Source organism: Alexandromys fortis, unplaced genomic scaffold (assembly GCF_014885135.2).
Source record: "Alexandromys fortis isolate MF-2015 unplaced genomic scaffold, M_Fortis_MF-2015_v1.1 scaffold_156, whole genome shotgun sequence".
Classification (NCBI taxonomy): Eukaryota; Metazoa; Chordata; class Mammalia; order Rodentia; family Cricetidae; genus Alexandromys; species Alexandromys fortis.
Window position 1 is genome coordinate 3545494 of NW_026068028.1, and position 24486 is coordinate 3569979.

The 24486-nt window shown below is 43.3% G+C and overlaps 3 protein-coding genes across 5 annotated transcripts in view; 2 read left to right on the forward strand and 1 right to left on the reverse strand.

The window, feature by feature from the left end:
• Positions 1-1263: 1263 nt before the first annotated feature.
• LOC126514991 (basic proline-rich protein-like) lies at positions 1264-2458 on the forward strand. The gene is made up of 3 exons (XM_050164284.1): positions 1264-1521; positions 1892-2011; positions 2057-2458. Exons 1-3 carry the CDS (start codon positions 1264-1266, stop codon positions 2456-2458), a joined length of 780 nt encoding a protein of 259 aa, XP_050020241.1.
• Positions 1528-19487, forward strand: Prkar1a (protein kinase cAMP-dependent type I regulatory subunit alpha). Of its 3 annotated transcripts, XM_050164319.1 has the most exons (12): positions 1542-1664; positions 1892-2104; positions 4780-4962; positions 9650-9820; positions 10546-10637; positions 10815-10876; positions 11802-11848; positions 12487-12645; positions 14433-14493; positions 15564-15685; positions 16454-16535; positions 17266-19487. In XM_050164319.1, the coding sequence occupies exons 3-12, from the start codon at positions 4786-4788 to the stop codon at positions 17436-17438; spliced, it is 1146 nt and encodes a 381-aa protein (XP_050020276.1). In that variant the 5' UTR covers positions 1542-1664; positions 1892-2104; positions 4780-4785; the 3' UTR covers positions 17439-19487. The 3 variants fall into 3 exon arrangements, with proteins under 3 accessions (XP_050020277.1, XP_050020276.1, XP_050020278.1); XM_050164320.1 differs by lacking the exon at positions 1892-2104 and having other exon boundaries at positions 1528-1664; XM_050164321.1 differs by lacking the exons at positions 1542-1664; positions 1892-2104 and adding an exon at positions 3737-3888.
• The window catches only part of Fam20a (FAM20A golgi associated secretory pathway pseudokinase), a 56310-nt gene continuing 49528 nt past the window's right edge, over positions 17705-24486 (reverse strand). The window contains exon 11 of the mRNA XM_050164318.1: positions 17705-23556. Coding sequence (XP_050020275.1) covers positions 23292-23556 — 265 coding nt within the window. The 3' untranslated portion in view covers positions 17705-23291. The remainder of the gene's footprint in view (positions 23557-24486) is intronic.

The following is a 24486-nucleotide window of genomic DNA, read 5'->3' on the forward strand; positions in this document are numbered from 1 at the left end:
GTAACTCACCTAACTTCTTGGAACTCACCTAACTTCTAGTGTCATGTTCTTTCTGAAATGATAACACCTTAGGATGATCACGATGATGTCTGAAGCTACTAGGACTGTTTACAGACATGGTAGGCACTATATTGCATGTTTGCTTTTATCTATGTTAGTTAGTGTTAATACATTTCCATTTATTCTTTGGAGATGGAGGGAAATGAGGCTCATGGAGATTAGGTCCATCACCGGAGATGGCAGAGCATGAAACCAAACTCTGATTTATCTGCTCTGCCCCCCCCCTCTCCACCCCAGCACGACCAGGCATGCTCAATCCTATCAAATTTCCTCTCCTGTTTGCCAGCTCAGGGTTGAATTTATCAGCCTTTCTTTGTACTGGAGAGGCTGAAATCCTATATGACTGTCTTTAATCCTCCATTTCACCCATCTCTGAAGAAAAAAAAAAGCCAATATTCAACATGCTGGGGAGTGGGGGTGCATGGAAGGGAGTAATTTCCTTCTCCTAGTCCCCTTTCCTTCCCCTGACTACCAGAGCGTAGTCATAACTAATATTCAGAGCCCTTGTTTTAGTCTCCGGGATTTAAGGATGAAGACAGGTAGGTTCCTAAGACAGCTCTGCCTAACAGAAATGGGAGACAGGAAATGGAACTAAAAGTTTCTAATAGCGACATTGAAAAAGTAGGGGAAAAAACGTGAAATTTAAAAATACCATTTAGTTTAAATATCTTAACCTGGGACCAATGTGAAAATTATGCAGGAGACAGTATTACCTTTTTGGGTATTGTTTTCTACATACTGTTTTTTTTTTTTTTTATACACAGTGCCCCTGAACAGACATGATGAGGCCGTTAACACCCACAGCCACTCAGACCCGTATACTGCAAGAGCCTACTTTATGTATTTAGGCCCATTTTATTCATGTGACTTCATATGCCTAAAATTGTCTCCCCTGTTTTCATTTTCAGATACTTATGGAGAAAAGTTGGCTGAAGGAATAACGGAGTTGCCTTTTCTCCAAAATTCTCCTGTTTTCTTCCTGCAGCCGAGATTTCTTGTGTGGTCAGTGACTCGATCTGTCCCCTTGTACTGCTCACCACGCAATCAGACATGATATGAAGGGCATTAGCAGGACTCAGATCTCCTTTGGGAAGTTTTTTCCTCGTGTCTTGTGCCTCTGTAGGCACCATAGGGCCTCTACTGATGACAGCAGTCAGATTAGCCTAGCAGAGGCTTGACAAGGGCTCAGATTTCTTGGACCGGATGACAGGCCGAGTCCGGAGCCCCGGCTATCTTCGGGGCCTACTCAGGATGCGCAGTGTGTCCACCACGAGCATCCCAGCATCCGCTTGCGCTCAGCTGTGGCAGATCCGCCAGGGCCTCCGCCTCCTCCTCCTCCTCCTCGAGGGCCTGGAAAACAGCAGGAATCTCCCCGCCTGCCCGGCGTCCAGAGCACCCCCTCCCCCTCCCCGCAGGACCCAGGGCGGAGTCGCCCACCTGTCACCAGAACGTCCCACGTGGGTCAGCTGGAGGAGGGGTTGAAGGGAGGGAGAAAAGGCAGAGGCGTGGAGGGAGGCAGACGTGAGAGGAACCGAGGAGGAGAGAGGCTGAGAGCTCCGAACAGCAGAAGAATCTAGAGGACCCCCTAAGACACCTAGAGACAGGTAAGGATGGGGCAGGTGAAAGAAAGGAGACAGAAACTAGGCTTGCGGGAAGAGGAGGAAAAGATGGGAGCGAGGAAGGGGTTGTGCACACGCGACGAGATAAGATGGATAAATGCGTTGCAAGAGAACGATTCTAGCCAGAAGACGACGGGCTAAGGGGGGGGGGGGGGGGGGGGGGGGGGGGGGGGGGGGGGGGAAGGAGGAACTCAGGCGTCTGCCCCTTTAAGGTTGCCAAGGCAACCGCTCTGGCCAGAGCGAGGCGCATTGACGTCAGTAGCCGAGCTCTGATTGGCCGCGGTCGGCTCGTTTCCGGTGGAGCCGTCGCCGAGCCGCTATCGCAGAGTGGAGTGAGGCTGCGAGCTGAACCCTGAGGACGCCCGGTACCCCGGCAGCCTCGCCCCGTGCAAGTCTCGCCCGCGCCGCCGCCCGCCCGTCCGCAGGTGAGTGCGGGCCCGCGGGCTGCTCCGGGAGCCAGCGGCCGCGATGCCCCGCCGCGCGTTCCTGGAGGCGCGGGAGCGAGCCAAGATGGCGCCCCGGGGAGCGCGCTGCGGGGGGACGGCCGCACCCCCTGCGCCTCCGAGGCGGCCGCAGGCCTCGCATTCCCGGGTCGCATCTGCACCCCCTCCTCCTCACGGGGCCCTAGGCCACCCGTGTCCCCCACCGTCCCGCCCCCGGCCTTCGCGTCTCCGTCTCCCCAGCCCTGCGCGGCCTTCGGGCCTCCCTCGGCTCCCCGGCCGCCTCCGCCCCCGCGCGCCAGCGGCCTCCGCGCTCGTCCTCCCTCCCCCACTTCCTGAAGGACAACAGCTCGATTTTTTAACCGGAATCCGCCACGGTTCTTCGTTCTGGTCTTGCTACTCGGCTGTCGTCTTCATCTCCGCCCGGTCATTTCTGCGCCCGGTCATTCCCCTCCCCTCCTCGGGCTCGTCCCCCCCCTCCACCCCTCCACTCGGTGATTTCAGGCTCGCTCCCTTTCCCTTTGTCCCCCCTCTTCACTTCTCCTTTCCCGAGTTCCACCCCCCCCACCGCCCACCCCAGCCTTCCCAGGCCCCCTGCTCGGCGTCAGAGGCCTCCGGCCTGGTGAGGGATGAGGGGTCGCCCTTCTGCATTCAGTGCCCATGACCGTGGCCTAAGTGAAGTGAAGGGCACTCTTCTGTCCTCCCTCTCGAAAATACGCGGCGTCTGTTAACCCCTGCAGCTCAGTCCGGGTGCGGGGACAGCCGGTGACTCGAGGGAGCCACAGTGGTTAGGCTTCTTGAGCAGAAAAAAGAAAGCTGGAACCAGATGACGACCCCCAAGGCCGTGTTGGTGTTCCTTGGCATCCTTCAGGGGCCAAGCAACAGGCTCTCCAAACGTTTTAAATATGTCTTCCAGTGTAGCCCTTCTGCGAGCAAGAGTTTCGTTAGAACCGAATTTTCTTCTGTAGACAGTGCGGTGATGGCTTTGAAGTGTTTGTTTTGGAGGGTAGCTGAGTTGTTGGGCTTTGAAAAAATAAACACAAGTGTGGAATTAGGACATACCCGATTAAAAATATTCAGGCCATGAAATTAGATTACTTGGGGTTGGACATGGTGACTGCAGTAATTTGGGGGGGAGTGTTTGTATGTCTTTACCAGCGCCACCTTTTTGGTCTTGGTAATGCATAAACCATTTTCCACTCCTTAGGCTCACTTGAGCCATCTTTACCGACCAGAGTCCAGATCGGAGAACGATTTCTCTGGACAATTAAATATACATGTGCTGGCCTTCTCGAAATAAGACTAGTTGTTTTGAACCATAAAAGATCTGCGTTCTGCACGTTTCTGGTGGCCTTTGGCGTTTGAAATGGAGAAAATTCCACTGGAGTAGATTCCACCTTGCATATGGTTGTCGGACCTGGAATCAGGGCAAGGACAAATGCTATGTTACAGTGAAAATCTTCCCTTTAGAGTTACAGTGAAAATCTTCCCTTTAGAGTTATTCTGAAATACCAGCGGGCCTGCCTCTGTGGTTTCTAATTTGCGAGCTTATCCTGGAGCCACGAACTTTCCCCTGGTCTGTTAATTGCTTGTTATTGACTTTATTTTGAAAGTTGTCAAAACAAAATGATAACAAAATAGCACTTTGAAGTAGTTCTTTATCCTGCAGTTTCTCTTAATTTCATAGGTTTACTTTGCTGGTCTGTGAGCATTTAATCTGAAAAGCCGTTTGCAGAGCGGAGAGGGAGTCAGTCATCTTTTAATCTCAGGTGCTTAGTAATTAAGAGGAAAACTGAATGACAGCAGAGTACCAAGCTTTTAATTCTGTGACAGTTTGGCTGCCCATTATTGTGTTTCTGTTTCACATTATGTAGTTTGGAATGCAGGCAGTTTTATCTATTGGGCCATCCTGCAAGCTTCAATGTATTTTAGCATATTCCTGTCCAGATGAAGGAAATCTTAGTTTGCTTGATAGAGCTTATTTTCTTGTAGTACAACCTTTTCATCTCTTTCCACTGATAATTGTATTACCATCTAGGGTTTAATATGGTTCAGTGAAAGATTGCTGAGAAAAGGCACCCGAAGCCTCTTTTGTGTTTCAGAAAATTTGGTTCCGCTAATATTCGGCTAATCCGCTCTTTTGCCCTGGTGGTTTGCTGTGTGACATTAGCTGTGCTCAAGGGATGGGAGGTGTGCACAGGGGAGTGTCAGATGTTCCTCACTGTGCTCTGTGCTTTCACTTAGAGCCGACCTGTGCGCCCTTGTAATTCTCCGTCCTGTTTACCGTTTACACATTTCCCACGTCATCATCATGATGTCTTTTGCAAGACTATTACTGAGTGAAATTCCCTCAAGGCCTGAGTGCTCAGCACTGCCTTGCTTGCTCAGCAGGGCATACTGGCTCATGCTTCGTCAGAGGAGCTAAGGGTCTTCTCTGACTGTGCTTACTGACCTCAGATTAGGAACTAAATGAAATGCTTATTTTGAAGAATTCAAATTCTGTACATATTTTATATCCCAGTCCTCACCTCCTTTTAAACTCTATTGAGTAGAGAAAAGACTGATGTGAATCTGTTGTCTTAGTGAATTTAATAAGTCACAGGCCAAATTCGCGTCTGTACTTTATAGCTTACCCAGCACACCCGTGCTTTTTCTCCTAGAGAACCATGGCGTCTGGCAGTACTACCGCCAGTGAGGAAGAGCGGAGTCTCCGGGAATGTGAGATCTATGTCCAGAAGCACAACATCCAGGCCCTGCTAAAGGATTCGATTGTGCAGTTGTGCACAGCTCGACCCGAGAGACCCATGGCATTCCTTCGGGAATACTTTGAAAGGCTGGAGAAGGTAAAAATAAATGAGGGGAGATATGCGATGACCATGGCAGTTGTTGTGAGGGTTAATGCTTCTGGGTGTTGCTGATTGTGCCTTTTGGGAGAAGAGGAATTCTGACCAACAGTCGAACAGAAATTCTAATTAGCATACAGTGAAGGATTTCTTAGTAATTTTAATCAGATCTATCACAAATTGAATCAATATTGTTTGGCTATTAAAGGGTTTTCAAACGGATGGTTTTTGACTATTTTAAATAATATTTAAAGTTGACTTTACCAGATAGAGTCAATCAAATGTGGTATGACAGGTATATGAATTGAGAAATAGTTAAAAGCAGTTAGTGTTCTTCAAGAAAGTGGCCAGCTTTTAGTTTCTCCCACCCTTAAAACTACAGTCACACATCTACATCTAGCTTGGGGTGGTGTTATCAGAATAATTTCTGAACTCCTGTTTATTGTTAGATAGACGAATCAGCTGTAGGCTGGGAAGGTAGAGATTGGTAACTGTCAGTTTTACCATAGTTATAATTTTGGTTAGGACTTGTCTCCCAGAAAGTATGCAATTTGATTTTTTTTATTCTGTGTTGTTGCATCTGTATTTTGTGTGTGTCATTGTGACCCACAGACACACAGGTTGTACATTTTTTTGTTTTAAAAAAATACTTACTTACTTTTATGTGTATGAATATTTTGCCTAAACGAATGAATGTGTGTGCATTACGTGCTTGCCTGTTGCCCACCACGGTCAGAAGAGGGTGTCAGATCCCCTGCAGCTAGAACTGTGGATGGCTCTGAGTCTGAGTCCTCTGCAGAGAGCGGCAAGTGCTCCTAACTACCGAGCCTTCTCTTCAGCCTCCAGGAAGTGCATTCCTAAGCAGAATTGCAATTTTGCATCTTGGATCTTCTACGCCCTTTCCTCAAGAGATGATGTGTATAAAAGTTTGGTTCGCCCAGTATGATCAGTAGTTGGTTTGATTTGCTTCTGTCAATCATTGGGGGTGAATGTGCCACTTTGCTATGCATATTCAAGTTTTGAAGAGGTTCCGTATACTGGGACTCATTTCTCTGATAGCATATTTAATATCTGACTGTATAGTAGAAATATCTGCAATATTCACATTGGTTTGGACAGTTTCTTACTGTTGAAGTTTCTACGTAAAAGAATATGCATCTGAAGAAGTATTTGAGTAGCCAGTAAGCAGGTATTTTACACTATTTCCTTGGAAACCTTTAAAATGCTATTGTTCAGAATGATTAGACTGAGGGGAAGAAAGGAAAACTGCTAAGAAGTCCCTCTGAATACAGTCTTGCCACCTTGGGTTTGTAGTAGAAATACTGGCTTTCTCTTACTTAAGCAATCACTAAATAATAGACATACTTGCCAGGAGTGTGCTCTATTTTGAAATCAAGCGTGTTCCTGGAGATCTGGTTCTGAAATGGGTCACGGTAAGGCGATCCCTCTTCTTTGGACATCAGTAGAATCAAATGAGAGGATTAAGTCGGTGAGACATTAAGTGCCTATCTTTTTATAGGAAGTGTTGAGTGTGTGACACTAATTTCAAAGCCTGAATTTACCACAGGAGTGTTTAAGGACCAACTAAGGAAAGCCACAATGGTTATTGTAGTTTTCCTTGGATGGGATTTTAGAATTAATGTGCATGGACCCTCCTCCCTCAGTAAGTTACATTATAAAACACCTTTCTTCTATGTTGAGGTTCTTTGTTGACTTGCCAGAGTTGAATATGTATATAATATTCCACTTTGTTTTTTAATTAACTAGATTTTTGACCTTTTAACAAATTAGTTATTTCATATATCATGTGTTAATTTTTATTTCTTGAAAATGAACTCACATTCTTACCTCCTTCCCTATTAACTAGGGGTTATGTTTCCGGAACCTGCTATGGCTTCAGGAGAAATACACAAAAAGAATAGAGTTAGTCAATGGAGACAACTGCTTTTTAGTTCAGACCGTTGTGCCTGGAACCTGAGTTCTCTTATGTCTGTATTTACTAGGACTTTGCCTTTCTGCTGGATAAGAGGCGTTGTATCTACTACTGTTGAATGTCTCTTGTTTACTAAATACTGTGTGAAGTTCCACAAACAGACACACACATACACACACGAGAGACACAGAGTCTGTCTCTTTCCCATTAGTTTAGATGTGTAAGCTGGTATTGATACCATTTTGCTGAGGCAGCAATTGAATCTAAGGAGAGTTAAATCATAGCTGTGATCCTAGGAGTTAAGTATTACAGCCACAACATGTAACCCTGGAATTTCAGTGTATTTCTTGGTCATGTGCCTATCTTGTCTTTACTTTGTATCTCGTTCTCTGTCTGAGTAGAAAGAACAGCCATTATCTAGGGCTTGTTGATCTCCAGGCAGAGAAAGAATAGAAATCCAAGGCCTCTAGAGGCAGACCACAATAGCGTTTGTGGTGTGACATGTCCACTTCCAGACGAGCAAATCATGTGCCCAAGTCTCAAGTCTTGGGGTGGGAAGCTTGTCCACAAAGAAAGAAGAGAAGGGCAAGGAAAAACAGATACTTAGGAAAACGTATTTAAAGAGTTGTGGAAACAAATTTGAACCTAAGAGTTGAGAGTTTTAAGCTCAGTTTAGTGCAGAGCATATGCAGAAGAGTTAGGAAAATTACTAACCAGTAAATAGATTCAGAGCTAAGAGAGAGACTCACAGCTGACTGACAGTAGCAGAGTGAGGCTGTAAAAATGTGTCATTGTACACACTAGAAATTGATGATCTCAGTAATGTCTGAGTCATCAAGAGTAGCTTATATTCAGATTGCTGGTTTATAGACTCACTAGAATCCACAAGACTTAAAGTCAGAATGTGTTTTTTATTTTAGAATTATCTTTAAAATTTGGTTAACTAGAATACAGTCCCAAATGATAGCTCATTTGTGAGGCATGTATGTGTAGTATATAACGTTTGTGCATGTAGTGTATGTTAGTGGGTGCACGTGTGTGTATGCATGCGTATAGAGGCCAGAGATTGATGTCAAGTACTCTCTGTCTTTTGAAGCAGGATTTCTCACTGAATTTGGAGTTCACTGATTGGCTAGCTGGCTAGACTGGCTGATTCAAATGCTAAAGGGGTCTGCTTGTCTGTTAAGATGTGTGTACACACACTTAAGTCTTGGGGATCTGAACACAGGTCCTCATGCTGGCATGTCAGGCCTTTTACCACCCCAGCCATCTCCCTAGCCCCTCATTTGTAAATTTTTAAATGAAAATTTTCTGAAATGACAATGACTAGTTTGAAGGGTAGATCTTTTTTCATTGCTTTTATACTTGGAACTTAGGTGAGTGTTGTAGTTCTGTGCTAATGTGGGATAGGAAGGTCTTGTTAGTTACTAGGATTACCTGAATGAAATGAGAGTCATTTTCTAAAATGTGCAAAGTTTTAAATGAGTCACAGACCGGAATTGTGCCAGTATAGAAGGGTTCACAATGACAAGTCTTCCCCTCCCGTTACTGCCTCTGTGTGTAGCCAGTGTTCTGGAGGTAATCTCTGGGCGCTTACAGAGGCATTCATTTCTAAGAGTGGTTAACTTGCTCTTTGTGTATGTGTGTTTGTATGTGTCATATAGGTAAGTGTGTGGAAGACGGAAGACAACCTTTGGGTCCATTCCTTAGTAGCCATCCGCCTTGTATTTTTGAGACAGGTCTCACCTTGGCCTGAATCTTCAGTGAGCTGGCACTGTCTCCTCCCCAGTGCTGGGGTTACACATTTGTGCCATGTCTCTTTTTCAAGGAGGACCTCATGCATGCTCAAGCACCTGACTGCCTGAGCTAACTCACCAGCTAACACAAGGGCGACACCCAATTGTATGAGTACAGTGTAACCATTGCCACTGATCTTCATTTTGTTTTCCAATGTTTTATTTTGAAAAACAAAAACCAAAAAAACCAATCAGAAGAAATGTTTCTGTATAGATGTCATTTCACACATAAGCTTGTTTAAGACTTCCAGAAACAGAATTATTAGAATACTAAGTTAAGAAGTAAATGTACTTACAGTAAAATACACTCATGGATATATTTTTTGTTTTTCATTGTGTTTTTTTCTGGTTTGATAATTCTTCACTACAGCCCAGGCTCTGCTAGTACCTCTCTCAGGTAGTCACAGTTCTTGCCTTCTTTTGAGATGTATGGAGTCCTTGAATTGATCTGTTTGCCAGAGGCAGGGTAGGAATATAGGAGATAAGAAATGACTATCTTAAGGTGTGGTGGTCTTCCTCTTTTTTGTGTATGTCACTTTTATTCTAAATAATTTTCTTACTGCTAAGTTGATTTGAATTTGAAAGATGTTTTGAAGAGTCAAAGAATGGGTGAAATGAGTGAAGAAATAGAAAATAACACTCTTATTTTATTTCCTTCAGGCCCAAGAACTTTTTTAGTAAGAGGCCGAGTAGATAAGAAGTCCTTGTCACTTTTCATGTGACTTGGCTCAAGAAGCACCAATGGCGTTGCCACTAATAAAGTGTGCTGTGGCACCGAGTAACTGCGCTGGAGTGATTTTTCTCGGATTTTACTTTGTTGTGTGCTTCACCCCACCCCCATTTGGAACTGACTTGTTTGTTCTTTTGTTGGTATTGGAGTAGGTTTGAAGTGAGCTGGGCTGTCACTGGGATTTGAGAGTACCAGCTTTCAGATTCTGAAAAAACAACTTTCTTTCAGGAGGAGGCAAAACAGATCCAGTGTCTGCAGAAGAGTGGCACGCGCACCGACTCCAGGGAGGATGAAATCTCTCCTCCTCCTCCCAACCCAGTGGTGAAGGGCCGTCGGCGCCGTGGTGCTATCAGTGCTGAGGTTTACACAGAGGAAGATGCTGCGTCCTATGTTAGAAAGGTAGTTTTGATATCTACATGCTGGAAGCTGTTTCTGAGGCCCACCTTGTTGTCAGCTCTGTTCCTTTGATGAGTACATATTCTATTTCAAAGAAAGACAAAGACACAGTTGTTAGCGCTTGGGAACAGACGTAATAGCTCCTCAAGAGAGAGTGGGTGATTATAAACCAGTGAGTAATTGCATCTAGGCATTGCTGATTCCCATTCTTGCAGCAGAAGTGGGCAATACTCCTTTTTCTCTTAGTTCATGCTGTCAGCCTGGTTAGGGAAAGGGTATGCCACCGTGTGATTCATGTTTTGGCTTTTAACCTTTATCCTCCAGGGTGCATTCATCCTGCTCCGCTCTTCCTCATAGCTTGCCAACATTGAGTTAGGTTTTGTGAAGCCAGCAATACTGTATGATCACAGTTCACAAAATGATTGTTGTAAAATAGTTTTGCCTCAGAATAATGATATTGGTCTAGGTATTTTTGGTTTAACTTGGAAATTTTGTTAACTTGGAATCAAGTACTGACCTTTAAATATAAGCCTGGCTCTCGGCAAGGGGATTAATCAGTATTTATTGAGTACTTTGTGAATCATACAGGTGTGTTGTAGTGAAAATATTTAACTCAATAGCCTGGTTTAGATACCATTATGTGGCATGGTGTTTAATTGAAATGCAAGATGCACACATGAAATGTCTTTGGTTTCTAGGTTGTCATTTGGCCTTTAATATTTTTCTAGGTTATACCAAAAGACTATAAGACAATGGCTGCTTTAGCCAAAGCCATTGAAAAGAACGTGCTGTTTTCACACCTTGATGATAATGAGAGAAGGTAGGTGCAGGTACTGGTTACACTTTTCACAGTGGGGTGGTGGTACCAAACTTGTCATTGTTGCAAGTTCTAGGCCCAACTGACAAAACTGAGACTCAGAGAGCTTTAATGCTAAGGTTGTTTGAAATCTGTATATGAGACCTGTGAAGTCTAACCCAGGCCTCTTCTGTCCTGCAGTGACATTTTTGATGCCATGTTTCCAGTCTCCTTTATTGCTGGAGAGACGGTTATTCAGCAAGGTAAGGGCTGCTGTGCATTGTGATTATAGAAAAGGAGGTGAGATGAGGCATGCTCTTTTTGTTTTATTGGAGTCTGTTTACCTCATTGGCCTTTGCATTTTCTTCTTTATTAAACAATTCTCTAAGTTAAAAGTAATGCTTTCTCTGTGGGATCAGTATTTCTGATAACTTCACTATTAAAGGGAATGCCTATCTTGTCATTGTATTTTGTACAGAATTTCAGAACAGTAAGTCACGTTCTTTTTATTGGTTTTAAGATTAAATAAATAAGCAAAACCACCCACAGTCTGCATCATCTAGCCCATCTGTTATATGGTTCTGTGCCTCCTACAGAATCTTAACCATTTTTGCCCATGTAGACTAACATGAATCTTATTTGTTGAATATTTTCTTGTTTTCTTATTCTTAACATTTTTATGAATCTTCATAAGCCAAATCTTTCCCCATTTTGTGGCAGCCTAGCCTTTTATTACTGTTTTGAGTTGTTTGTTGTATTTGCACATTCTATAGCAGTTAACTTTTATGTGTAAGTAGCTTAATGTTTTTAAAATGACGTTTTATTGATTTATTTTGTCTATATGTATGTGCACATGTGCATGTGTGTGCTACAGCATTGGGTTGTGGAGCTCAGAAGACACCTTGAAGGAATTGGTTTCTCCTTCCTGCATGTGGGTCCCAGACATCAAACTCTGCTTGTCATATGTGGCAGTAGGTGCCTTTAAACACAGAGCTGTCTCATGGCTCCCATAAGTGGCTTTATTAAAAGTACAGTTTTAAAAGATACTGGGAGATGACCAGAAGGAGTGATTAATTTCACATCGGTCTTTTGAAAAAACCTTGCTTGTTTTTCCTTAAGTTCAGTCACTTAGCTTTCACCCACATGTTGACTGTTTTGTTAATGATCTGACTTTTTACTCTCTTCCAGGTGATGAAGGGGATAACTTCTATGTGATTGATCAAGGAGAAATGGATGTAAGATTTAATAATAGCAAAAATATGTTGATACTTTGGATTTTTAACTTTTAATTGTTAAGCAATAAGCATAATGTTTGCAAGGGTAGATGATTATGGCCTTGATAAGTCAACGCCCTCAACACTTGTCAAGTATTTTTATGAAACAAGCTTTTTATAGATGGCTTGCCTGTCCATACATATTGTTCACTACTTTCACTGGGGAAGCAGTTGAAAATGCATGTATCCTGTGGTGTAAGGAGAGCTCAGGGCTCCACTATAGGATAGTACAGCTTTTAAATTTTCTGTTTTTTTTTTTTTTTTTTGTCAGTGAAATGAGGGTAAAAATCACCTCATTCTCGTAGATTATTAGGAAATTCAGTGACCTAATACACATAAAGCCCCAGCACAACTTTCTGTAAATGTATGTCATTTGATACTAATGGTGTCTGAACATTCTCTTGGCATCTGCTTGGGTACCTGTATCAGATGATTTAACTTGTGAACTGTTAGTGGTTTTGCTCTGCTCTGTTTTGCAGATGTATATGTAGTATGTATGCTCTTGTTTAAAACAGGTTCAGAATTCTTCCTTCTGGAAAAGTCTGAGAACATTTGTATATGTAGATAGAAACACTTTTTTGCTGTCATTTTTATTTTAGGTCTATGTCAATAATGAATGGGCAACCAGTGTTGGGGAAGGAGGGAGCTTTGGAGAACTGGCTTTGATTTATGGAACACCTAGAGCAGCCACTGTCAAAGCAAAGACAAATGTGAAACTGTGGGGCATTGACCGAGACAGCTATCGCAGAATCCTCATGGTAAGAGGCCGAGTTTTTAGAATGTGATTTAGAATTCTTATCCTTTTTTATCACCAAGTTAAAATATTGCTTTCCCTACCTTTAATGGTTGAATAGTTTTGTGTTTAGGTTAATATATCACTTGAGACAAGGTTAGTAAAACAAAAGTTAGGTCAGGAGTAACCAGAGAAACTTGTGTGTGTGTGTGTGTGTGTGTGTGTGTGTGTGTGTAACGATCAGCTCCTCTTAGCAATCTGCTAGTGGGTGAATCTTAACTTAAAATTACCCCCTTTAGATTGCCCACTAGATTGGTTTTAAGTGCATGTGGTCATTTAAAGTCATTCAGAAAGTCATCTTTTCTCAACTGAAACGAGGTTATCAGTAATAAACGCATGCTGCCTTCTTAGAGGAACTATCAAAGCAGTAAGGCCATGGAGGCATTCTGCTCACAATGAGACTTCTTGAGAAATTTGTGATAATCTTACAGAGGAACTCTAGATGTTTTAATTCCCAGTGAACGATCCTGATGTTTTTTTAAGTTCCTGATGCTCATATGGCTGTTTGAAGATACAGTCTGGAGATTTCATATACCAGGCAGCTCACAAACACCTATAACTCCAGCTCCAGGGGATCTGATACCCTCTTCTCGACTGCATGGGCATTGCACTCGTGTGCACAAACCCATACTCAGACATACACATAATTTTAAAAAAATATGCCATCTTTTGTGTTTTGAAATCTTTGTATATTTCTTTTTGTTTAAAATGTTTTTCCTTATTCGTTGACACTTTCATAGTCCTGTACCTGAGAGAGAGGGAGTCTTGTCCCTCTCCCACCTCTGCATATATTTTTCCACCGAGTTTTGTTAGTGCTGCTGGAATTCACAGTGGTGCATGGGCAGCTTTGCAGCAGCCACACCCCTGCAGAAAGCTGACTCTTCTTCCCCTGGCTCCTGTCCGTTTTCATTAGCTCCTTAGCTGCAGGCTCCTCCCCTCTCCCCTCCCAGTTTTCTATTCTATGTGCATTAAAACCCATGAACGAATGTTCAAGTCCCTTATCTAAAATGACAACACTATTTGCACATAATCCGTGTACATAGTCTGTATGTGCTAAACTATCACAAGCTTAGCTGAGATGTTTAAAACACAGTAAACATTGTTTAATATATTATCCATACACTCTGTAGGAAACAGGAAGAAAGTCTGCCTGTTGAGCAAGTGTGTCACCCCTCCCCCCATAAAACTTTCTGTCTGCAGTTGACTGCAGATGTGGAACCTGTGGCTATGGTGGGCAGGTGCTGTGTGTCATATGCACATGTGTATCTTGTGTACATACTTACACAGGTATATGTAGTAGTACTGGGGTCATTTATCTTGTGTGCAAAGTTTATCTTAAGCACATACAGTATTCTTGTTTTCTTCCAAGTATACCCAGTAAACTTTGTCTTAGATGAGATCTTACGTTAGGACTGTCTTCCTCACTGCAGGTGGCAGTAGTGTGCTCCCTGCCTGCAGCCTGTGGGGAAGGAGATAGTCAGCTACACTGTTGTCATGCATTGGCTGCTTAGTTGGCTTTTTGGAGAGCTGCTTGGCATTTCACCTTGATAGAAATGTGCCCTCCCTTGGGCTGCACACCTGCTGCTGCTTTAGATCCTAACAGCTTTGTGCAGGAGCTCACACTTCAGAACAGAAGTAGCAAGCTTTGAGTTTACTTTTTCTTGTTTGTGCAAAATGAAAATAGATTATTTAGCAGTGTTATGTGATAATTGCATCTCTTTTGGACATGCCTTTTTTTTTTTTTTAAAACAGGGAAGCACTCTGAGAAAGAGGAAGATGTATGAAGAATTCCTTAGTAAAGTGTCTATTTTAGGTGAGTTTGGAAAATTATATGAAGAATTGATAAATTGGAGAATTTGTGATACTTGGCACAGCTTTTTTACATAAGTCTTCAAGCTCATTCATATGTGTTTTCATACATGTTTTTGTTTGCTTTTGCTAAACATGAACATATGTAATTTTGTCAGTGCTGAAAGTTTGTCTAAGTTAACAGTAATTTTAACGTGTATTCATTTAATTTGCTAATAGATGCCAAGCCCTGTAATTAGACCTGGGAAAAGCTTTCTGGTGCTATAGAGGTTGTTTGTTCCTTTTATAGGAGCAGGAAGCTCTCAGTGTCCTTTGTGCTCTGGACATTTAGTTATTCCTGCTTCAGCTTCTGTCCTGCTCCCAGGAATGGGTTTTGTCTGAGAAAAGTTAGATATCTTTATTGGTCTCTTTTGATAAGATTCAGACCTGTTGAAATTTGAAAATGAGCAGATTAATTGGACATACCTCTTGAGATTTCCTTACATAGACTGAGAGATGTTAAAACCTGTCCTTTGTAGGATGTGGGGGATCATTTTTCCCAGATGACAATCTGATGTTGTTTTGTTACAGTGATTTGACTTTCTTGCCTTATTTGTCCTTTATTTTAGTGTTTTGAACATTAGTTGGGTCTTTGGGAACAAAAGTTACTTTCTCGCTCCTTGTTGCTCACAAGGTAAACTGAGTTGAGGGGTTAAATGGATAAGTTACTTCTTTGAACCTTTGGAGTGGTGTGTGGGGAAGGTATTACTTTGGTTACTTACTTGTAGATTTGCTGTACTTGATGCTAATGTTCAGAATTGCATTTTCTTAGCCATTTGCCATGGGATGCCATTGATATAAGCTAACTAGAGTTAAAGGAAGACTCTGAGGCTATCTGTAGTTAGAGGAAAGTAGTCCTGCTGAGACAGCAGTGACTGAAGACACGTGCTGTTGCCAAGCACCTAGAACAGTCCTATTGGGATGTTGAGTGGGGATGCTATTTGGTTGTATCTCTGTAGAGTTTGCTTTTGCTTAAATTTTATTATTTTTAAGAATTCCAAATACATGGAGAAAATCTGGATTCTTGTCTTTCAGAGTCTCTGGACAAGTGGGAGCGTCTCACAGTGGCTGATGCATTGGAGCCTGTTCAGTTTGAAGATGGACAGAAGATTGTGGTGCAGGGAGAACCAGGGGATGAGTTCTTCATTATTTTAGAGGTAAAGAGCTTGCATTTGACTCCTGATAGTATTGTTCACCTAGAGGGAGTACAGCTGATCTGATTCATAGTTTAGTTTTAGGGCTACCTGACAGTTTTATTTCATAATTATCTTTTACTTCAGAATATAATTTTGTTTTTAGGCTGCTACAGTTTTAAAAGAATAGAGTGAGAATTCTGGAAGGGCTTTAGACACAATAGGTGATATTATTCTTTACTATGCTAAAAACCCCCTCAGTTGTAGTATGATTCTGAACCATTGTTTAAAACACAAGTGTGTAGGCTATTGGGTATTGATTTACAATTCTAAAGTTAGTGTTATCTGAAATAGATCTACCTATAATCCTGCTTGCTAAGCAGGTCCAAATAGCATCTTCAGAGAGAGAACTCTTGTCACACTGCAAATGCAGCCATAGAAGCATGAACCTTGAGTGTGATAGTCTTACATTTTATTTTCGAAAGACACAGCAAGCTTGGGCTTGGACCTTTACATAAAATTTACTAACCCAACTCCTTTTTAAGTGCTTGAGCTTGATAAGAACCTTGATAGCGGGGTCCTGGTTAAACGGAAATCACAGGGTTGGAAGTGTGGGAGAGGGGAGGGTGACGTGATTGACCCCTCTTTGATCCTTGACCATTAGTCCACAGACAAGTTGAAATAACTGCTGAGTCCTCCCTGCCCTTTGCAGAGTAGCTGAGATTGCACAGGTTCTTTCCATTTCCCTCGGTTAGGAAGCATCTATTTAGCTTCCTGCTGATGTTATTACAGGGCACAGCGGCTGTGCTGCAGCGTCGGTCAGAAAACGAAGAGTTTGTTGAAGTGGGACGACTGGGGCCTTCTGATTATTTCGGTATGTTAAACTTATTGACAAACAAATACATGGATTAAGTATCTCTTAGTTTTCCATAATTGGTTTTTGAATTTCTTTTTTACTTATTTACTTATTTTTGAAGCAGAATCTTTCCTGGAACTCACCCTGTGTCCAGGTTGCCCCCCAAACTCACAGAGATCCACCTGCCTCTATTTCTAGAGTGATGGGATTACATGTATACACCTCCATGCCTTGCCTTTGTTTTTGAGATAGGGCCTCAGATAACAGTGCAGGCTGCCCCTCTTTAGATCTACTGCCTTAGCCTCCTAAGTGTTGGGATGATAGTCATGATGCCTGCTGGATTTCTTAGCCTATACTCTTTTTTGTTCTCAGAGAAATACTGTAAGATTTAACTTTACTCAGTTAATAAATGGACATGGGGACACATAAACTCACACCTGTGTCTTATGTAGCCTAGATGCCTGGAATTCACTGGAATTCAGTGAGGCTGGCTTCCAACTACTAGTCGTCTTTCCGTCTGTCTCTGCCCCTTGAGTGTTGGGGCATGAACTGTAGGCATGACTGACTGACTGTAAGGACTTTATTACCTACCTGGTAGTCGGCAGTATTTTTAACAAGCAGTTCTTGTGTGGCCTCTTAAGTTAGTAGAAAAGTAAATTTTTGTTCTCATTCTCAGAAGTGGACCCTTTAAGGAAATGGCTTCCATAGCTGTTGGTTTGGTCTTAGTCATGGCTCTTCTCTTTTCCAGGTGAAATTGCCTTGCTGATGAATCGTCCCCGGGCTGCCACAGTGGTTGCACGTGGCCCTCTGAAGTGTGTTAAGCTGGACCGGCCTCGGTTTGAGCGTGTCCTTGGCCCATGCTCAGATATCCTCAAGCGAAACATCCAGCAGTACAACAGCTTTGTGTCGCTGTCCGTCTGAGACCCGCCTCTGTGCCTCTCTCCCCGTCCGTGCTTCACTCCTGCAGACTGCTTTCTCTCTCTCCGCAGCGCCAAGTGGCCACTGGCTTCACAGCTTCTGTCTCTTTATACTACAAGTTGCTTTATTGCACCATTTTTTCATTTGGAGCATTAACTGAGTGCTCATTCACAAATAAATAGAGAGTTGTATGGACTTGGCTCTTACTGCTTCTCTCTGTGCAGTGCTGGTGTCCACCTGGGCAGTGAGTGCCATGCTTTTTGGTGAGGGCGGTCCTGCACCAGTGAGTTACCATAATGTAATAACAGTGCAGGTTTTAAGTGACACAAATTTCCATTTCCATATGACACAAGTGACATACTTAGACTGTGGCCATGTGTGCTGTATTTCTTTATAGAATAAATGATTTTTAACCTTTAAAGAATGGTTATAAAAAAATCCTAGTACAGTAGAAAGACATCTGCCTGTAATTCAACTAGTTGAAGTGTGGGAAATGCCCATGTTTTGCTAATTACTAGACAGAAACTAGTGCAGCCCCATCAGCCTGGTTTTGTTTTTTATATTGCTAGTGTTTCTTCTCCAACCCTGAAATATTTGCTGTGACTGACTATACCTGCCTTTTACGTTTGAAATCAAGTTGTAGATGGCAACTGCTGGGTTGTGACTTAACTCACAGATTCTGATGATAGCTACTCATCCAGCTGGTGCCAAATACTGACGATGATGTGCAGAATTGTGAGTGACAGTTTGAGGGCTACACCTGTTAACTGTGCTAACTGGTGTGAGCGTTCGCAGTTACTGATCCTAGGAGATTGGGTTCAGGGAGAATAGACAGAGACAGGACAAGCCCCAGATAAAGAAATGGAGGCAGTGTTGCTGAAGGTGGGTGGGGTCAGGTGTCCAGAGACAGGAAACTTTGTTCTTGAGGTAGTCTCTCTCCCCAGTTTATGTTAATGAGGGTGGGTAGGATGGCTCAGACCATCCTGTCGAGGGTCCTGCCTTTTCCTGTCTAACCTTGAATTTCTCTGGTGAACTTTATTGATTTTTGTTTGTATGTGTCTTTGTGCATTTTTTTAAAAGTAAACTTGTGTTTGAGTCTTCACTGTATTTCAGTATTTTCCAGCCTTATGTGTTACATTATTCCAATGATAACCCAACAGTTTATTTTTATTACTGTTATTTTTTAAACAAAATTTCACAGTTCATTACTAGGCACGTTGTGATTTATGTGCAATGTCGGGTTCTGTATGGGAGTGACTACAAGCATTTTCCGTGTGCGTGCAAGTGCTTCTGTTCAGTAAGCCCCTCCTACCCGTTCCCAGTTAACTTAATTGGTTCATTTCTTTTTTCCTTGATAGCGTGAAAGGCTTTTAGGTTGTCACTGACTTGGGAAAGAAGTTTGATTTAGGTTTTAGTGTGGGGTAAAAAGCTACCTTGTTGCTGTTTCTAAAATTTCCATAACCTATATTAAATGAGGGTTTTCTGTACTTTTGTGTTTGGCTATCTTTTTTATATTTAAAAATAAAAATCATTATGTTATTAGATTAAAGCTTAATTTGATATTTGTTTAAATGCCAAAATGTACTTAAATGAATGATGTAGAATGCCATAAAATGCATTTTCATGTGTATATATCCTCTTTGTTCTTGTATACAGAGATACACACCTGCTTTCTAGAGAGTTCTACTCAAATGCTAGCTTGCCGGTTACTCCCTTTGTAGTTTTCACCCTTAAGACTTTTCAAGATAAGTCTAAATTTAAAAGTTAACACATTTAAAGCTTTATCTTTGTGCAATTTAAATATCAGTCAGCAGTCATGGTTGGCAGACTGTCTTTGTGGACTGTAGGCACCATTATCTCTGGATGGATGAGTGACTTTGGATCTGCTGAGAAAGCGGAGCTAGCCAAAGGGACAGTGGCTTTTTTTTTTTTTGGATACTAGTCTGATATATACTGTGTGCTAATCTAATATACGCTGTTCTTTTGTTACAGACTGTCTCAATGGTAGGTAACGGAATAAAAAAGATTAAATAATTTAAATTCTTAAATGAATCAGTTTTTCTTTTTTTTCTTATTTTCCCTCTGCTCCTCCTGAGAAGTTCAGTGGGCAAGAATGAACATGAATTTTGGGATTAATGGTTTGGTAAAAGTATTTATTTTTTAAAATACATTCCAATTCAGTTTGTCAAAGGGTGGACCTCAAAACCTTGCTGGGTTCATGGGTACATGACAGATTCACCAGCAAGCTGTGAAAGGAAGATTCTGTCCAAAGTCACAGTTTCCTTTTTCCAGGACAGATCTGTGTGCCTTGTGAATTACAGACTTGCTGAGAAACTTGGTTTCTACAGCAGCAGACCTTTGGTTAGTGAGATCTGCCCTTTAGCTACTTAGAGATGTGTTTGTCTTGCACATAGCAAGCCTGGTTTCTGATGTTTACTCCTCAGGTTTGAGGAGTGAGCTAATGAGTTACTCAGGGTATGGGCACCTGGGATCTATCTGCACGTGCCGGGAAGCCAGCATCAGTGTCCGAGTTCTGCTTTGTAAGGTGTACCTTGAACAGGTTCAGAATTCCCTTCCACCAGCTGAACGGTCCTCAGCATCATCTAATCCTTCTGTATAGCCATTGCCTGGACATTTTAAAACTGAAGTAGCACAGCGTCAGTGGGGTTCTGTTCTGTTCCTTGTATCACTTTATCTCCAGCCACAAGTGGTTGGACCCTAAGCCCTGGCAGTGTTAGGAACGCTGGCTGACCCTCCAGCATGTCTGTCATGGTGAACCCCAAGTATCTTTCTCCCTTCTTACATTTTGGGGTATTTTCATAGGAATCACCATTTTTGTATACATACACAGCTAAAATTTGTTTCTTGGCATAACCAGAGCTGTGACTTCATTGTGACTCCCTGTAACTAAAACCATCCGTGGTTCATTTTCTTTGTGTAAGAACTAGATTGACTAGCTTTGTGGTTGTAAAAAGTCGCCACTAGATGGAGAGCTTTTTCTTTATTTTTTGTCAATCCCTATGAGTTGCAGCCGGTCCTTGGTCTGCGGCTTCCGTGTTTGCAGGTTTGCCTGCTTGGTACATTTTAATGTGAGCCTGAGATCACTACACCAGCAGCAGCATTCTTGGAGGACTCGAGATTTAAGTGTGACCTGGGCACTATACCGCCTGCAGCGTGAGCTGAGCAGTGAAAACAGGCTTCTCGAGTGCATGCTCTCCTACCCAGCCCTAAAGGATCTGCAGCCTCATTTTAGCAGTCCATCGTGAATGTGTCATTTTTGGTGTGTTTTCACACTTACCACTATTTAAAAGGTCCCTAAGGATAGTGCTCATGTGTTGGCTCATGTTCCCGAGGGTGAGAAACCGTAGCTTCCTGTGAAAGTATAGAGTAGGCAGATGCAGTGTTAAAGGACCAACAGTGTAAACCGATGGATGCATCTTGACCACACAAGGTGAGATTCTGTAAGTACTGAGCTGGCGAATTTGACTGGAGAGTCCTCGGAGCCGAACTTGGCATTTCTCCTAGGGACAGTAATAATCTGCCGGTTCAGCGGCCAGGGGTTTCCTAGGACTGAACTGCTGCACACGAGAGAGTTGGTTTATCTTGAGGTCTAAATTACCTGGTTTTTGAGAATGCTGGGGCATATCCCTCCAGACTGGTTTCTACCAGTTCATACAACACACCGCCTTCGTCTGTTTCATTTGCTTGTCAGTAGTAACGTGGAAAGTTCCCACGCAGACCCAGAATACTTTTTTGTGGGAAATTGAGCAGTGATTGGGCATGAGCAAGCAGTAAGAACTTGATACCTCTGAGAATGGAATGCTTTTGTTTTCTGGCATGTTTGAAAAATGCTGGTCTTAAGGGTTTTTTTTTTCTTTTTGTTGTTGTTAGATTGAATTTTAAAAGTAAAAGTCTATGTAGTTATTCAGCATTATTTAACAGATTATGATCAAATTCAGTTACTTGGGTTTTGAAAAGTAGAGCAGAAATTTTCTAGAATGTTCAGAAAACTAGTCTATGTCAAGGGAGGGTGCGTTGGAGATGGGCTGCAGCTCACCTGAGACTGGTGGAAAGTCTCAGCCCTTCTTTGAACATAAGGGACCCCCCCCCCCCATTCTTCAGTGACTCCCTAGTGCTTCCCCGTGGGGAGAGCAGAAGCGCTGATGATTGGAAGCGGTGCCTCATGAAGGGGCCTCCCTGGATGGGAGAGTCTTCAGCACCACGTGTTCTCTGTTAGAGCTGGGTTTTGCCTTTTTTTCTTTCCGTAGCCCAGACCAGCTTTCTCAACTTTACACTTTTGTCTCAGTCCCTCAAGGGCTAGGATTTGCTCGCATGAGTCACAATGCCCAGTATAATTTTTCTTTACAGCTAACAAATTTAACTTCACAAACTTTCCAAAACCACAAAATGATATGATTTTAATCTTTTGGGAGCCTTAGTTCTCTTCCTTGCACATTGGAGGCAGGGAGTTGTGCACGTTCAGGAGGGTTGCAAACCCGTGTGTCAATTTTCAGGCTGGTAAAGTGTCTGGGGCATGGCAAGACTTCAGGGCGAACAGAGGCAAGGTTATTGAGCAAACTGGATTTAGGGATTGTGCACCCGTAATGTGGGGTGCTGGAATGAGTCAGAACCATCCACTGCAAGACAAACGCGGTGACTCATGCCTGTCACCCAGGCACTTGGGAGAGGGGAAGATGAAGAATTCCGGCAAGTCAGGACTACACGAGCCCTCAAGTCAGAAGACCAAAGCAGTGGCACCCTTGTCGTTTGTCCTGTCTGTCTTTGGACATACGTAGAAGTCTGACCATTTCTAGTTCTTGACTTTGCTGCTCTCTGGGCTGCCTCTTCTTCCCTCATTCTTTTTGATCCTCTGGCCTTTATCAGAAGATAAAGTGACCCGCTGAAGCCACTTATTTTTACTCGGCTCTTCACCCACGTGATCCGAACTTGCTGCCAGTTTCCCCTGGGTGTTGACCGTCAGTTTTGACTTAACCGTGTTATTTTCTCACTCAGCCTAGGCTAGCCTTGAACTCACTGTGTAGCTGAGGATGTCTGAATTTCTGGTCCTCCTGAGTGCTGGCATTGTGAGCTTTGCCAGCCTGCCCGGTTTTATGTGATGCTGGGGGGATGGGAGGGTCCAACCCAGGGCTCTGCATCTGCTAAGCAAGCACTCGGCCGGTTGTGAGGCACACAGCTCCTCAGTTGCCGGTACTCTTCAGACCGAAGTGCCCCTTTTCTGAGCAAATTTACCTTCGGTTAGTATTTCCAAGAAGTTACTGGAGAGTGACTTGGTGGGGATTATTGTATTTAAATAGTGTTAGGGACTGGAATGTCGGTGGAAAGGGTGATTTTTATTTTTGCATCAACTTGAGATGTATAGGTTTTAGGTCTGTTTGGGAGGTGAGTTTTTTTAAGTGTGGAACAGGCAATAGTATACTGTACCTGCATATACAGTAAGGACTTGGAGGAAGCCACTTGTCCATTTGATGTCCCTTTATTTGACATGGCAGAGTAAAAACTTCCCGAGAACAGGGCCTCCACACCTTCCAAGCCTGGCCCAGCTCTGGGTTTCACAGTGTGCTCAGAAGACAGTCCACAGCCTTGACGGAGCCAGACCTTGCTAGGAAGATGGAGCCCCAGCCAGTGCACTGTAAAAGCAGTGACCTCCATCCAAGGGTAAAGATAAGGCTTGGTGGATCCCACTTGCTCTTTCAAAGCATTCCTGCCTCCTCCCTGAGCTCATGACTTGGCCTGCTGCAGCACCCCAGGGTGGACTGGGGCAGCAGGGGCCCACACACCATCACCGGTCACTGGCTCCAATTGTATGTCCTGAGGTTTCACCCTTATAGCTAGCCGTTAGCTTGTCAGATTAGCCTGGCCAGAGTCTGGGGCTGACTGCTGTATTCGGCCATCAGCTACGACCCTCTGTTCCCCGTGGGCCTCTATGCAGTCCTCTACTGTCTTCAGGATGATTTGGAGTCTGCGGTCCAGGGCCAGGAGGTGGGGTTCCGTGAGGACAGGGGCAAGCTGGTCTTGTAGGAGTGACTCCCGCATCACGTCACTGAGTCTGTAGTCAGCCTGAGCCAGCAGCTGAAGGTGCAGAAGTGTTTTCTTTTTTATCCTGGTGAGACAAAGCCAGTGGAACCAGGTCAGCAAATTAAGGAGAGGAGCTTGCTCTGCACTTGCCCAGTTCCCACAAACAGCTCTTGTAGCTTGTATTCTTGGAGCTATTATTTCTAGGCAAACACAGTTCAGTGAAAGCCACATAGAAAAAGAATTAGCAGTAGGGGCAGCAGCCTTCGTCCAGTCGTCTTTAGTCAGGAGTTGCCAAGCTGTTAGCACTCCGTCACATCTTGTGTGTGTGCGCGCGCGCATGTGTGCGTGTAAATCAGAGGGCAACTTCGACTTGATTCTTTCTACCATGTGGGTCCTGCAGATCAACTCTGGTCCCTTTACCCACTGAACCGAGAACTCTAGTAATTGTAATGCCATCCATGGTGATGCTAAGCCATATGCAATTACTCTGATGGTGGTAACAGAGTCAAATGAAGTGGTACTTGAATTTGTTTTTTTTTTTTAATTTTTTTTTTAAGATTTAAAGCTGATGGAAGAAGCTTCCAGTAGGTGAATGAAATTGTTTAAAAATTTAACTTCCTCTTGCCAACTTCAGAATGTGTCTCCTGCGTCAGATTCTAATACCGTAGGAATGACAAGCCACTAGGTCCATTTTGACTTTAGAGTTTTGATTTCTTTTAGACTCAGGCAAGCAGCATAACTGGCTGATTTTGGATACAAACAACCACTCGGGGAGAGATGCTTAAATTAACCCAAGGTGTTGATTTGGATCACGCATGTGCCAAGGGAACCAATGGGATGGTTTTGTTAGTTCGGAGTCACACACACCTTTATAATTAGCTCTATCCAAAAGGGACCTACTGTCACCAGCCTGGTTAAAATGCCACAGATACAGAAGCAGGTGTCCTTTGGAGAAGGGGATGGAATTGGAGTCTGACCCAGCTTACCAGACGTCGGTCAGGGTTTTGCATAGATG

Coding starts and splice junctions, on each gene's coding strand:
- LOC126514991 (XM_050164284.1), top strand. CDS start 1,264: ATGACAGGCCGAGTCCGGAGCCCCGGCTATCTTCGGGGCCTACTCAGG. Junction 1,522..1,891: donor CACCAGAACGTCCCACGTGG/GTCAGCTGGAGG, acceptor TGCCCCTTTAAG/GTTGCCAAGGCAACCGCTCT. Junction 2,012..2,056: donor AGCCGCTATCGCAGAGTGGA/GTGAGGCTGCGA, acceptor GTACCCCGGCAG/CCTCGCCCCGTGCAAGTCTC.
- Prkar1a (XM_050164320.1), top strand. CDS start 4,786: ATGGCGTCTGGCAGTACTACCGCCAGTGAGGAAGAGCGGAGTCTCCGG. Junction 9,821..10,545: donor CTGCGTCCTATGTTAGAAAG/GTAGTTTTGATA, acceptor ATATTTTTCTAG/GTTATACCAAAAGACTATAA. Junction 15,686..16,453: donor AGTTCTTCATTATTTTAGAG/GTAAAGAGCTTG, acceptor ATGTTATTACAG/GGCACAGCGGCTGTGCTGCA.